Source organism: Nomascus leucogenys, chromosome 10 (genome assembly GCF_006542625.1).
Source record: "Nomascus leucogenys isolate Asia chromosome 10, Asia_NLE_v1, whole genome shotgun sequence".
Taxonomy (NCBI): Eukaryota; Metazoa; Chordata; class Mammalia; order Primates; family Hylobatidae; genus Nomascus; species Nomascus leucogenys.
In genome coordinates this window covers 68,806,773-68,822,336 of record NC_044390.1, presented here as the reverse complement: position 1 = coordinate 68,822,336, position 15,564 = coordinate 68,806,773, and the positions used below count along the sequence as shown (strand labels likewise).

At 38.1% G+C, this 15,564-nt stretch overlaps 1 protein-coding gene across 9 annotated transcripts in view; it reads right to left on the bottom strand.

Annotated features, from left to right (window-relative positions):
• The window catches only part of MYBPC1 (myosin binding protein C, slow type), a 109,341-nt gene that overhangs the window by 4,541 nt on the left and 89,236 nt on the right, over nucleotides 1-15,564 (bottom strand). For 4 of the 9 annotated variants that reach the window (XM_030821266.1, XM_030821269.1, XM_030821267.1 and 1 more), the window contains 2 exons: nucleotides 15,067-15,203; nucleotides 12,782-12,968 (listed from right to left, as the gene is read on the bottom strand). In XM_030821266.1, coding sequence (XP_030677126.1) covers nucleotides 12,782-12,968; nucleotides 15,067-15,203 — 324 coding nt within the window. Of the gene's footprint in view, nucleotides 1-7,434; nucleotides 7,733-8,889; nucleotides 8,933-10,656; nucleotides 10,716-12,781; nucleotides 12,969-15,066; nucleotides 15,204-15,564 lie in introns of those variants that run through there. The other 5 variants (XM_003269916.4, XM_003269918.4, XM_030821271.1 and 2 more) reach the window with 4 other exon arrangements.

The window sequence follows — 15,564 nt, the reverse complement described above, 5'->3', positions numbered from 1 at the left end:
CCGAGATCGCACCACTGCACTCTAGCCTGGGTGACAGAGCGAGACTCCATCTCAAAAAAAAAAAAGTGAAAATAATAAATATAAAAACCATTTTTAAACTACTCATCATGCTCTAAATTGATTTTTCCATGTGCTTCTTTGCTGAATTTTTGGAAATTTCAAATTAATTCAAGACATGCTAAGGCATATTTATTTCTTCTACCTTACCCCACTCTAATATACTCTAATGTCAAAAAAGTATATTAGAGATTTCCTATTATTTTATTTGTTGAATCATGGCTCCCCTCCATTTTCATGGTTTGTTACATAGTGATTGATATATACAATGTTTTCCCCTTTTCTTGAATTAACATAGTAGCTCACATTTATGAGTTTCTATCCTATGCCAAGTACTGTTCTAAACATTAGGAGTTACTTCAGTTACTCTTCACAAAAGCTCTATAAAATAGACCATTGTTATCCCCATTTTACAGATGGGGAAATTGAAGTACAGTGAGGTTCAAAAACTTACCCATGGCTGCACAGCTAGTATAGTGGTAAAGCCAGGATTCGAGCCCATGTAGTCTGATTTCAGAGCTTATGTTCCCAACGACTGCAAAATGCCACCTAATAAGTTACATGTATTAAATATAGGACGTTAGTGGGTACTTTTGTCAATATGGAACAGTCCAATTTCTATATATCATGTTGGTTTTGTGCCATTCCAGTCCATTCTAAATATTATGAAAAAAATTATCGTACTAAATTTACTAAAACTAATAAAATATTCCCTTGTTCAGAAGCCTTTGATAAAGTCCAACTTCCTTCACTTGGCATTTGCAGGCCCAGTCTACCCTCCTAGTCTTACCTCCCTAATATCTCTTCCCCCATTTTCCTCCCTAAGTCTCATGCTCCAGCTGTGTGGGCCCATTGGCTGTCCCCAAACCCACTCTCATTTATTCCCTGTTGGGGAGTACCCTCAATCCCTTATTATTCCTAGCACACTGCCCATCACTCAAATTCCACACTTAAATTCCACCTTCTCGAAAATGACCTCTCAGCCTCTTCCAGTTTGATCCCTCTTACTCCCACACAATCAGAGCACTTTGTACCTTGTAATGCAGGCTATCTTTGTTCAGTTATTTGTGTATTGTTCAGCCTCCCTGCCCAGGTCATAGAGTGTCAGACCAAGCCCCCACTGAGTATGCTCCTCAATGCCTGGCATCCAGTAGACATCCAAAATTTAAAAAATATATATTTTAAAATGATTACAGACACACAGGAAGTTGCAAAAATAGTACAAAGAATCCCTTGTATAGCCTTCACACAGCCTCCTCCTATGGTAACATCTTATATTTCCATAGCACCATAGGGATGCATAAATGTTTATTTGATGGTTTAACTAAATTGCGTTCCTTTCCCAAAGGAGAAAGAACATCTTGATTTAGGCTCTCAGTTTTAACTAGTTCTTTTGTGTAACTTTCACTCATATTTCAAATCTTCCTTAACATCCTCAATCTCTAGGCCAACTTTCCACAAAATATTAAATAATGTCATATAAGCAGATTAGGCACTGTTGTGTGTGAAATAACCAGTTAGAAGCCCATGGACTTTCACTGGTTTGGAAGAAAGAGTGGGTTGCAATAAAAAATCACCTGGCTAGAGACTGGGCACGGTGGCTCACGCCTGTAATCCCAGCACTTTGGGAGGCTGAGGCAGGCAGATCACTTGAGGCCAGGAGTCTGAGACTAGCCTGGCCAAAACGGTGAAGCCCAGTCGCTACTAAAAATACAAAAATTAGCCATGTGTGGTGGCATGCACTTGCAATCCCAGCTACTCAGAAGGCTGAGGCAGGAGAATTGCTTGAACCCAGGAGGCAGAGGATACAGTGAGCCCAGATCATGCCACTGTACTCCAGCATGGGCAACAGAGTGAGACCCTGTCTCAATAAATCAATCAATCAATCAATCAATCAATCACCTGGCTAGGTTTGCGTTGCAGTAGAATTTTATCATCAGGGCATCAAGCTATCTGTGTGAGTGTTTAGAATTCTGAGCTTTAGATACACAGGCTGGGGTATTTGTGATAAGCATAGTTTTATGGTATAATACTTGCTTTACTTGCTTGGGTTTTATATTTTTATAGTTTTGTACTTTGAGACTCTAAAGTCTAAATTTTATGGAACTATGGTACTTTACAAAATACATGGGTAGATATTCAGTGTTCAATAATAGATTGACTGAAACCTTTGCTCTCCTCTCTAAAAATGCTTAATTTCCTGGACAAGATCAGAAAACAAAATTTCACAATACAGTCCCTAAGATGTTATAATTATGCCCTTTATCTGAAATTGCAAAAGCAATTTAGGGTTAAGAAAACTGATTTCCTTCAGAGACACGATTCTTAGCATTGGGTCTTGTTTATGTCCTTTAATCATTTTTTATTTATAATCTTTTTCTGAGTTTATCTTCTACTGCTCTAAAACGCTTCCTATGGTATGGTTTGAGAAGCACTAGAGGGAACATCCTTCCTCAAAAATTCCTTTTTCAGGAACCCAGACATCCCACAGTGAGTTAGCCTTTGAGTCAGGGCTTTTAGGAGTAACAGGTTAAGTTATATTTAGACATTAGGCTAGGTCATTATCAGCAATACTTGGGAGGGGATACATTTATCAGGATGTTTTTCCTCTGGGACAGCTAAGAGAGAATGCCTCCAAATAATAGCCATGCAAGGAACAAGACAGAAAGAGTCTGGAGCATGGGATCTCCAACATGAATGAGCACATGAATCACTGGGGATCCTGTTAAAATGCAGATTCTGAACTTAAGGATCTGGGTCAGGGCTAGAAAGTTTTCATTTCTTTTTTTTTTTTTCAGATGGAGTCTCGCTCTTGCCGCTCAAGCTGGAGTGCAGTGGCGCGATCTTGGCTCACTGCAAACTCCGCCTCCCGCGTTCAAGGGATTCTCCTGCCTCAGCTTCCTGAGTAGCTGGGATTACAGGCACGCGCCACCACGCCCGGCTGATTTTTGTACTTTTAGTAGAGACAGGGTTTCGCCATGTTGGCCAGGCTGGTCTCCAACTTCTGACCTCAGGTATCTGCCTGCCTCGGCCTCCCAAAGTGCTGGGATTACAGGGGCGAGCCACCGCGCCCGGCACAAGAGTTTTCATTCCTAAGAAGCTCCCAGGTGGTCAGCTGAGTAATGAGGGACTGACGCACACGGTCTTAGGAGGCTTGGGTGGAGGCACCACTCTGAGCGCTCTGGCTCTCAGGCCTTCAGCTACACCTCCAGACTTCCTTCCTGGGTTTTGTGGGCAGCAAGTCACGGGATGTCTCAGCTTCCATAATTCCATGACGAATACCTTATAATTAATCTCTTTCTAGATTTTTCATTCTTTTTCTTTCCTCTTTTCCCTTTCCTTTCCATTCCTTCCTTCTGTCCCTCTTCTTTCCTTCCTCTCCTATTGGTTGTTCCTCTGAAGAACCCTAATATAATAGCCAAGTTATAGCCTTGAAGACTGAAAGACCCCAGGTCCACGCTTGTCAGGGATGTTTCAGAGTCACCTGTCCTTGAGTGAACCATGCTGGGTTTGACCATTAAACTAAAAGAACTGCTTTCGCTTATTCTATGGGTGACTTTTTTATAAAGTGTAATACAATGACAGGCATCTCTGCAGTCACCAGTGTAGATTGAAGACCGGAGGCCTTTCCTTCTCTCCATTTTCTGGGCACCAAGAAAGATTCCTGTTGACTCTGGAATCTGAATCCCCAAACAGGACAGAGAATTTCTCAATCTCCCTAGCTAGTGGAGAGCTCAGAGTTACATTTAATCTGATTTAGAAAAGCGAAGTAATATGGTAAGTCCTGTTCTCCATCCTAGTATGATACACACATTGATAATAACGAATACATAAACCACACTATCCAGCTTCTGCATTGTTATAGTGCTCTCTTATACCTGCATCCTGCTTTGTTTATATGTTCCCCTCTGTATACTAGTCTTATACATTATAAATTCCTTGAAGGCATGAAGTACCTCTTTTTTTTTTTTTTTTTTTTTTTTTGAGATACGGTCCGACTCTGTTGTCCAGGATGGGAGTACAGCGGTGCCATCTCAGCTCACTGCAATCTCCACCTCCTGGGTTTAAGCGATTCTCATGTATCAGCCTTCTGAGTAGCTGGGACTACAGGTGCGTGCTACCACACCTGGATAATTTTTTGTAGAGACAGGATTTTGCTATCTTGCCCAGGCTAGCCTTGAACTCCTGCACTCAAGTGATCTGCCTGCCTTGGTCTCCCAAAGTGCCGGGATTACAGACATGAGCCACCATGCCCAGCCTGAAGTACCTTATTTATCAAGTTGCAAGCTGAATCCACTACAGTACCATGCAGATATCAGACATTCAATAACTCATTTGTTGAGCTGAATAGTGCTTCAGAATTTACTCTAAAAATGAATGGTTAAGGGCATATTACCTTGTTCCAATGTCTCTTAGAATTAATTTTTTTCTACTTTGATATTAATTTAGATGAGAACATTCAGTAAGCCTTCTTTTAAGGTAAGTAAAGAAATGTGAGCCTTAAAAAAAATTTTTTTTTTTTGAGACAGGGTCTCACTTTGTTGCCCAGGCTGGAGTACAGTGGTGCGATCTTTGCTCACTGCAACCTCCACCTCCCAGGTTCAAGCTATTCTTGTGCCTCAGCTTCCCAAGTAGCTGGGACTACAGGTGTGTGCCACCACGCCCAACTAATTTTTGTATTTTTAGTAGAGACAAGGCTTCACCATGCTGCATAGGCTGGTCTCGAACTCCCAGCCTCAAGTGATCTGCCCACCTCGGCCTCTAAAAGTGCTAGGATTACAGGCATGAGCCACTGTGCCCGGCCTAAAATTTTTAATGAATGTTTAGTTCCCCAAAAGAATTTTTGGTAAATTCCTGTGATATGTAATTTTTTAATAGAGTGAAATTTAAACAAAATTATAGAAAAACCAATAGTAATGACAGCTTCTGAAATTTTTTGCTCTTTGCAGTTTCACAGTAGACTTTTTCTTCCTTATTAGAACTTTGCAGTGTATGTGTACCCTTAATATAAGGAAAGAGTATATGTAGAAAAGTAACATTATCTAGTACAAAATATAATTAAAGAGCCTAAGTCACATGTGGGGAACCGAAATTCAGCAGGGAGGTTTTACGGTCTCTTTTAGGCTATGTAAAACCATACATGTATAAGCAGCCTAAGCAGCTTGGCCAATGTCTTGGCAAAACTGCTCCTGAGTATCTGAGTTAAGCAGCCAGCTCAGCTGCTGCGCTATGGCTAAGACCCAGCAGCTGGGCTGCAGGGACCACGTTGATTGGGTTTGCCACGTTGTCATTTCTCTGGTTTGTACATAGACATAAAGTTTTCATGTCTTTATAGATGAGCCAGAATTCCTTTATGTTAAAATACCTTAGCCAATACTGTGCATGTAGCTTTCTTGATTAAAATTGGTGTTTAGGCCGGGCGCGGTGGCTCACGCTTGTAATCCCAGCACTTTCGGAGGCCGAGGCGGGCGGATCACGAGGTCAGGAGATCGAGACCACGGTGAAACCCCGTCTCTACTAAAAATACAAAAAATCAGCCAGGCATGGTGGCCGGCGTCTGTAGTCCCAGCTACTCAGAGAGGCTGAGGCAGGAGAATGGCATGAACCTGGGAGGCGGAGCTTGCAGTGAGCTGAGATCGCGCCACTGCACTCCAGCCTGGGTGACAGAGGGAGACTCCGTCTCAAAAAAAAAAAAAATTGGTGTTTACCACGTATGTTTATTGTGGCACTACTCAACAATAGCAAAGACTTGGAACCAACACAAATGTCCAACAATGATAGACTGGATTAAGAAAATGTGGCACATATACACTATGGAATACTATGCAGCCATAAAAAATGATGAGTTCATGTCCTTTGTAGAGACATGGATGAAGCTGGAAACCATCATTCTCATTAAACTATTGCAAGGACAAAAAAACAAACACCGCATGTTCTCATTCATAGGTGGAAATTGAACAATGAGAACACTTGGACACAGGAAGGGGAACATCACACACCGGCGCCTGTTGTGGGGTGTGGGGAGGGGGGAGGGATAGCATTAGGAGAGATACCTAATGTAAATGATGAATTAATGGGTGCAGCACACCAACATGGCACATGTATACATATGTAACAAACCTGCACGTTGTGCACATGTACCCTAGAACTTATAGTATAATAAAAAATATATATATATAAATCAATGGGTCATAGAAATAAAAATAAAATAAAATAAAATAAAATTGGTGTTTACACAGGGATTGCACACAATATTATTCTGGAGTTGTTGGGAGCATAGGAGCAGGGGTGATAGCCAATGTTCTTAACAACCAGTAAGGCAACATCACCAACCAATTTCAACAGAGATATATAGAGCCACCATGGTTTGGACATAAACTAGACTTTCTCTTGTTTTCAAATGTACTGCAATGACCTGAATCATTCACCCTTCCCTTTACGAGCCCAACATCAACCCAGATCCATGACCACCACAGAACTTCCCAGCTAAAATCTGGAAAGAAAAAAGAGCAGATGTTTAAAATGTCATCCAAAGAAGCCATGGGCCCACCAACAAGTCACAATATACTTAGCTCCTGCAACAAAAGACCATAAAGAAAAACAGAGGGGAGGCAAGGGAATAAACAGTAATGCTGTGGTACCTTACAGTTCGATTCTACTCCCTTAACTGAAACTTTATATCAGGAAAAGTAAAGGAAGTTGCTGAAAAGATTATGGGTTAGTATAAATGTTTCTCAGCTGCTAGATTTTTTTATAAATGTTTCCATCAAATTGAATGGATACCATCAGCAAACCCTAACTCTGTAATAGGTCTGTTGTAACAGCCCTCTGTCACTATGACTAGCTGTTTTGGCAGAAGCTCTGGCAGATTTGGCCAAGATGCCTTGCTAGAGACACAGGGAAGGCAGACCTGGGTTCAGGGGCATGCTGGCTCCCAGCCTTTAGCCTCAGTTCTGTGTCTAGGCATACAACCCTAAATGCATGAATGAATATTGTATCATTTCATCATAAACACTTCAGATTTGTTGTACCATTTACTGAATTCATTTTCCCTTCTACTGAGAAAATTTGTTTGAAAGTTAGACTTTTAAAAATGTTTTATTGCATTCAAATAAGAAAAAAGGGCACAGATCCTGGTGTGAAGCAGGCCTGTATGAAATCAACAACTCCGCTTTGGTTAGAAAAATCTATTAGATCAAGAGAAAGATGGGTTTTCAAGATCCAATCGTGGTGCATTGTGTTATGTTTTTTACTCTGAGAGGAAAAAAAAGCATTTATAGCCTACTATTTAAATGAAAATAACTGCTTTTGCTTATTCTATGACTTGCATTTTTGTAAAGTATAATACAGTGAGCAGAGATAATAATGACCAAAGTGTTGACTTCAAATGAGATTTTGTTTGCAATTTTTAATTAAGCAATCTGGGCAAACTTTTTTTTTTTTTTCTCTTCAACATTAGGAGGAAAGAAAAAGACCACACTTGGGGGCCTGGTGGGAAAACAGAAAATGTTTTTTCTCATTTCAACCAGATTTCAAAGCAGCAGAGTGCAGAGAGGCAGTGGCCAGGCCCTCCCTCAGTATTCCTCAGGATTGCTTGAGTGTAAGTCTCGCAGATATGAATCAATTATGTTTGGAGGTACGCCTTGCAAGAGGAGCCTGCAGAAGGAGAGCCCACCTAGAGAGGACCAAAAGGAAAACAGACAAATCAAAACCATCTACCTGAAAAATCGCTGAAACAATACTTCTTGACTAGCTGCCTGGAAATGTGACTAATCATGTTCCCATTAGTTACAAAGATTCATTCAGTCTCTACTTGGAAAATCTTCTCCTGGATTTAGTACATTTAGAAATTAAAGCACTTGGCATCTAGAAGGAAAAGCAAGTTCCCAGCAGAACCATAGCAGTTTTTCCCCTACTATTGTTCAATCTTCATTTAAATTCCCAAGTAGTTGGAAAGTATTTATTGCTCTTTGAGAGGTTTTGTGATTCCTCATAGATGATTTAAATGTTCTGACTGAACAGCAGAATAAATGCATACCACATTATGGATCAGTGGGAAGATCTGCTTCCAGTTTGTTAATGTTCTTTTTAATTAGGCACAGAGAGTTTCCATTCAAGCACATTGGAAAAGATAAAAACTACTCCCTTTAACTTTGGCCATTTATATTTGTCAAAAGCACAAAAATTGGAAATATTTTGTTAAAATTATAATAACAATACCAGTCCAATACTTTCTGAAGGTGTGAGAAACACCTACCAATATTTCATACTTACCTTCTGAGTTTCTGAATTATATTAAAAAAATAAAAGTACCCTTCAAGAGAGAATCCATGAAACCACAAAAATTCATGGTCCTTTAGTGAAGTGCTTTACTACTTGCTAATAAATTCACATCCAGGCAAAGCAGCATGCCATTTGAACATTCTTAAAAACTTCTTTAATGCAATTTTGAGAAAGTCATTCTCCTTTTTTTAAAAAAACAACTCAAGTCACATATTGGTAGAAATGATGCCACTTATGTACATGTCCATTCCTTGATGCAAATAATTCAGAATGCTTGGGTATCACCCATTTTTGTCTACATTAAATGCTTTGATTCATGCTCTACTGCATTCAATAACTTGCCTCATGTCAATAGGAGACTGCTGTGATGGATAAGTACTACTTGTTAATTTCAAGATAGTGAAATACAAATTAAAACTACAAAGTTAGCGATTTAAAATAAGTCTATTTTCATTGGATTACATAATGAAAATCATGCCATACTCCACAGGCTTGGTATGGCTTATGACAGTCATAAGCTTCATATGCCAAAACCATATGAAAGCTTACCTTAGATGATATTATACATTCAAAAATCCTTATTGTGCAACGACTAAGGAAAAGAGAAAGAGGGAGAGAGAGAGAAGTCGTAAGCATTAATAAAGTGCTAACACCAAAGTTGAGTACTTGTTGGATGAAATTATGGTCATGATTATGATGAGGTGATTTCATTAATCCTTAGTCATGTAAAAGATGTAGGAAAATAGAAGCACATGAAATGAAGGGTGGGGATCCAGTCACGTCAAAAGGATCATTAATATGTAAAACATTTATTAATATGCACAACTACTTTGCCTGAATAGGTGGCAAAGTCAATCTGATTGTATAGTGAATATCTATGGTAAGAGCTTCCAAACCATTAGCTTAAAACAAATACAAAAACCAAAACCGTACAACATATATATATCGTGTTTTTCAACAAAAGAAAAACATAGACAATAGACAAAGTGTTAATGTACATATATATATGTTGAAATTCTAAAAGGCAAAATTATCAAGTACTAATATTAGACTAGTGTATTCTATAATATTGTATTCTGAATGGAATATATATGACTGATCTAAATAGACACAAAACTTAACCTTATGTTACAAAGCTATTCTATATATAATCTACAAGGCTTTCAAGAAAGAACCTTACTTTTTTCCTCTTTTGGAAGCTGATATTATCTCTGGAAACTCACAAAACAAATATTGTAACCTCAGGCATAGATCTACATCATCAGGGTTTTTAATCAGGTTGCATACCCAGCTGCAAATAACTCTTAATTTGCAATTCCAAATGGGGGTGAATCACATATATATGATAGTACTCATTTATTGCTTGATACATTTTGTAATAGAGCCTAGAATTTTCTTTCCTTTTAAGTTCATAAATGTGAAATAATTTGAGTCCCCATGAAAATGTCCAAAATCTTCAACAGATAGGTTACAGATATTCTACTGGTGAATTTGTAATGGGAATATTTTAAATATGTAAGTTTCCCAATTTATTTATTTTATTTTTTATTTTTTTGAGACGAAGTCTTACTTTGTCACCTAAGCTGGAGATCTCGGCTCACTGAAGCCTCCTCGACCTTCCAGATTCAAGCGATCCTCCTGCCTCAGCTCTCCAAGTAGCTAGGACTACAGGCATGCCGCCACCACACCTGGCTAAGTTTTGTACTTTTTGTAGAGATGGGAGTTTGCCATGTTGCCCAATCTGATCTTGGACTCATGGGATCAAGTGATACACCTACCTCAGCCTCCCAAACTGCTGGGATTACAGGCGAGAGCCATCACGCCCAGCCTGTAAATATCGGATCTATTTTTGTATCCTCTTTCCATAAAAAATGCTCAGAACATTTTTTAAAAAAAGTTTGAAATGTTCATTTCTCTGAATTGCATCATGAATATAAGGAAACTATGCTGTAAACTATCTTTAAAAAAGTCTTTCTACATTTAAAAAATGAAAATATTAAAGAAATATTGATTCCCAAGTTTTGATAGTCTTATTATATAAAACGAGATCATCTTCAAATGTAGCTTTCCGGCTTTATTCATGGAGACTTGTGGTATGGTATGTAGCTTTCTGACAAAACTTAGTTTCTACATTACTTAATATCCTTGAATAATTTGGCCTTCCTTGTTCATGGCATAAACACTGTATGCCATGAGCTGCTAAGAGGTACAATTAAAAGCAAATGAGAAAGTCAAGCTTTACATGCAAGGTGCATTTTCATGTAAGAGGAATGGAACGGAAAGTAGAATATCCAGTGGGATATAAACTTTTTAAACCTGTTGCTGCCCCTCCAGGAAGACTGGTTGTCCAGGGGTATTTACTCCTTGATATATCACTGCAGAATCAGAATATTTGTACCAGTATTTATTTATTCTCAGTTGACATTCTTACCTTTTTTCACAACTTAACTTGATTCAAGTTACCTATTATCAGATAACAATCTGATGATAAACAATTTCAGCTTTACTTTTAGGATCAAAAGCTTTTATCAATATATCACAGTTGATACTTTATTATGAACTTACGTACTAGAATACATTATTCTTTTTATCAAATTTAATTACTGTACCATTTACTACATTTTCACTAAAAAGAATATATCATGTATATGTATAATACTATTCGCTTTTAAGGAGGGCCCCAAATATTGTTCCATTTGTTAAAGCATCTTTTTATATCATTAACAACATTCAGCTAGTTTCAAAGCATAAATAAGCGGTACTTTTTTTTTTAGTTTTTGTTTTTTGGGGGGATATTGAAACAAAAGCATCAACAATACTTTGGAACTAATAAGGCTAGCAGTTTAGAAACCAGATGACTTGCAATTATGACCTTAATAATCAATAAAGCAGCTAAAAATGTTTAAATTTGTAAGGGTTATCTCAATAGTAAGGCTTGAAATTTTCTAAGAATATTATATGCCTTATATTTGTGAGGGAAAAAAATCAAATCTTTTTCCTTTCACTCAATTATGAATTGTAAAAGAAAGAATACAGCTTTAAAAAGTTATAAGAGGAAAGCAGCTGGGTGCAGTGGCTGATGCCTATAATCCCAGCACTTTGAGAGGCCAAGGCGGATGGATTGCTTGAGGCCAGGAGTTTGAGACCAGCCTGACCAACATGGCGAAAACCCATCTTTACTGAAGATACAAAAATTAGCTGGGTGTGGTGGTGCATGCCTGTAATCCCAGCTACTCAAGAAGCTGAGGCACGAGAATTGCTTGAACCCAGGAGGCAGAGGTTGCAGTGAGCTGAGATCGCACCCTTGCACTCCAGTCTGGGTGACAGAGTGAGACCCTGTCTCAAAAAAAAAAAAAAAAAAAAAAAAAAAAATATATATATATATATATATATATATGTATATATATATATATGAAAGTTATTTTGTTCAAGAAGTTTCTCTATCATATTTATACTAGATTTAGGACTAAAAGACTCTTTTTAAAAAAACATAAATACCCAAGCGTATACTATGATTTTCTAAAATAGATATTTACTAGTTTTAGATTATAATTTCTTCATTATAGAGAGGTTGGAAAAAGAAAGATTTTGGTTATTACAGAATGGCAATATGATACAGTTAAGAATGAGAGAAAACACATTAGGATCATGTCACCTATTATCTCATAATGGTGACTCTTTGAAGGGGTTTTCATAGTGTCCCAAAGTAGGTTCTGCTTGTAAAGAAAAATATCAGCATAAAAATGGTAGTTGATTAATTTGAAAATTGATTAAGATGGCAGGTTATGCTTTTCAATCACATAAATTCTTATGTGTTTTCTTGGTTTACATTAGTTGCCACACTTTGAAAACTAGTATAAATGAAATGTATACCTATAAATGGAAGTTCTCTAGTTAGAGATTTGAAAAGCAACCTGTTATAATATGTATATGCTATATTCTATATGTGTAGTATCAAACAATCAGCAAAACTATTTCTATAAATATCAGAAAATAATAAACTTTAAAAAATAGTAAACTAATTAAAAATAGTGCAGATTCCTCAATTGTCATTTCAATAGACGGATTTTTACACTAGGCTTCTATTTATAGATGGATTATGTCACCAAAGTGATAGCCCCTTTCATTCTTACCATGCTGTACACACACTAACATTCCACTGAAATTAACAGTCCCTTAGTTAGCGCAAATCACATAAGATAAAAATAAGTTAACTTAAATAATCAAGTAGCCTTCCACAAATAAAGTGAAGTGAATGCAGGATGTAAGAATGTCTTCTCTCCCTGAATTCCCTCCCTGCTTCCCTTGCCCTCACCACCCTCTCCCACCCTCGCTGCAGCATTTTGGCAAGCAATTTGGATTAAGAACAATAAGCATTAAGAACAATAATTCAATGATTTTCTTTAACTTTAGTCTATACATGAGATATTGGATGTCATACCTTTCACCTCCAGTTTGCATTCAATCTCCACTGTCCCAAGGTCATTGACTGCTTTGCAGCAGTAAGTGCCTCCATCATAGGGGCTGGGCTTGCGAATTTCCAGGGTACAGACTCCCTGGTTGCTGAACATCCTGTATCTTGGATCATCCACAATAGCAACTTTGTTTTTCATCCAGGTTATTTTAGGCTGAAGTTCAAATTGAAGAAACTTAGATCAAAACATATCTGTAATTGGCATATTAATAGACCATCAAAGCCAGTGACAGAATTTTAAAGCATGGCTTAAAAAGAAAGTACATCTGAGGAGGATAGACTTTCACTTGACACTATTTCTCACATTAAACTCTACTTAGTGCTTGGCAAATAAGCAAACGAACAGTTCTAACAAAGAAAGCCAGATGTGTTCAGAGGTAACTCTAGGGCAATCTTCTCAAATGGATTCAGTTGCATTTCAATTTGATCTACACGGGTGCAAACTTTCAGTTACAGGATGAACAAGTTCTGGGCATCGAATGTACAGCATCAGTGCTGACGAATGTATTAATTTGATTGTGATAATCATTACACAATGTGTACATATATCAAATCATCATATTGTTCAGCTTGAATGTATATGACCTTTATCTGCCAATTAAATATTTTCAGATTAAAAAACAATGTCATCCATAGGTCCATGATGTTAACTCATTGTAGAGAGTGCATATTTGCTGGGCATTTTTTTCAGAGAATCCCCATAAGGTGTCATGATCATTTGATTTTCTTCACTTCCTTTTCCTGATACTCTTTTTTAATTCTTTGTGAACTGCATCTGCCTCCTCATTACTTAATCTGTCCTCTGACATCTATATTCATCATCCCATGGCAATGGATCTACTCCAATCAGATAATGCAAGATCAGTAATGACCCAATTGCCCAGGAAGATGACTTCATTCTCCTTGACCTCTGAACTGCATTTGATATCAGTGACTCCTCACTCTCATATTGTCTTCTCCTTTCTTTTGTAAATATGCACCCTCCGCATTCTCTCTTCCACCTCTTCTATTATTTTGTCTTGCTCAGAACCTAGAGATGGCACCTTTTCTGTCTCCTTCACACAGTCTTCTTCTTCCTTCCGCCCTTCAAATGGGAGCGATCACTGAGCCTCACACCTTTTTAAAGCTTTGGCAAGGGGTAGAATGTAGCATCTTTATGTCTGGGACTCCCAAACCAAGAGCAACAGCCCTGGCCTTTCTCCTAGGCTCCAGGTGAACCCCTCCATCTGCTTCCTTATCATTCCCATTTGGGCGTACCAACATCATTTCCAAGTAAACATTAGTTCAGCACCTTTCTCTCATCCTCAGTCTGACTTCTTCCTTTGACTTTCCCTTTTTTTTTTTTTTCTTGAGACAGAGTCTTCTTCTGTCACCCAGACTAGAGTGCAGTGGTGCTATCTCAGCTCACTGCAACCTCCACCTCCCAGGTTCATGCAGTTCTCCTGCCTCAGCCTCCCACGTAGGTGGGATCACAGGCATGTGCCACCACGCCCAGCTAATTTTTGTATTTTTAGTAGAGACCATGTTGCCCAGGCTGGTCTCGAACTCCTGACCAAGTGATCCACCTGCCTCAGTCTCCAAAGTGTTGGGATTACAGGCATGAGCCACTGCGCCCGGCCAACTTCCCTATTTCTGATCAAGGTATATACAGGAAAAAAAAAAGTTCATAAATTTTCCCAATTCTAGGGTACTTTCTCTCTTGCACCCAGGGATATGTACATCTCTTTGAGTGATATTCATTAATTCGTTGTTCTTTTCAAATGCCAACATGAAACCTTGAAACCTTTCTAATCTCTTCAACCGGATATGTTATCTCCCTTCTTAGCACACGGTACCCTTATCAAAGCACATTTATATTCTGTCTTACAGTGTAGTGTAATTGTTGTTTAACCTATCACAGACAGTGTAGTGTAATTGTTGTTTGCTTTAACCTATCACAGAATTCTTGACATTACCACCTAATTTTCCAAGTGAAACAATATTATTATACTTCCATCTCCTTACACAGGAGGTGTTCTTTTTTAAATATGTGGTTTGCTTTTTCTTTAGAAGGAATCCCTTAGCAAACAAATGTAAGCATTTTTTACTACTACATCTGAATAGTGTGCCTAATTATCTACCACTACCCCCCTCTAATCTCCCATTGTGGGAGAACACAAGTAGCAGCTGGATTTGTTTATATTGTTACTTACATTATAACACCGCAAATACAAGACAAGGACTTTAACTGATGTGATAGAAGAATATAGTACCTTAGGATTTCCTCTCACACTGCAGTTTAGGGTGGCATTGTAACCAGCTATGGCATAGGTGTTAACCAAAGGCTGAGTAAACATGGGTGCCTCTGAGAAATCAAAGTCTTCATACACTGGATTTTTGTAGATTTTACCTTAAAAACAAACATTACAAATATGTTAAAATTATGTAAATTGGCCTGAGAATATATTATTGGTGGCATACTTTACACATGATTAAAACTTCCCTGAACTTAGAAAAACATGGACAAAGATGAGCAAATGCCATGTGGCAAACATTCTGAGGGGTATGAATGTAGCCAATCATACGTGGTATAGAAAGCCAGAGGGGGCATCTGAAACTGAACCAGATATTGAGAAGACTTTGGTGTCTTTCTGAGTATTTTGAATAGAAATTTGTTCTAATGTGAAAATTCACAAGGAAGGTTTTTAGAAGAGTGGTTTATGATGAAATGAAAAGATAAGGATAGAATTTAGTTTCTCCTTTTATCACAG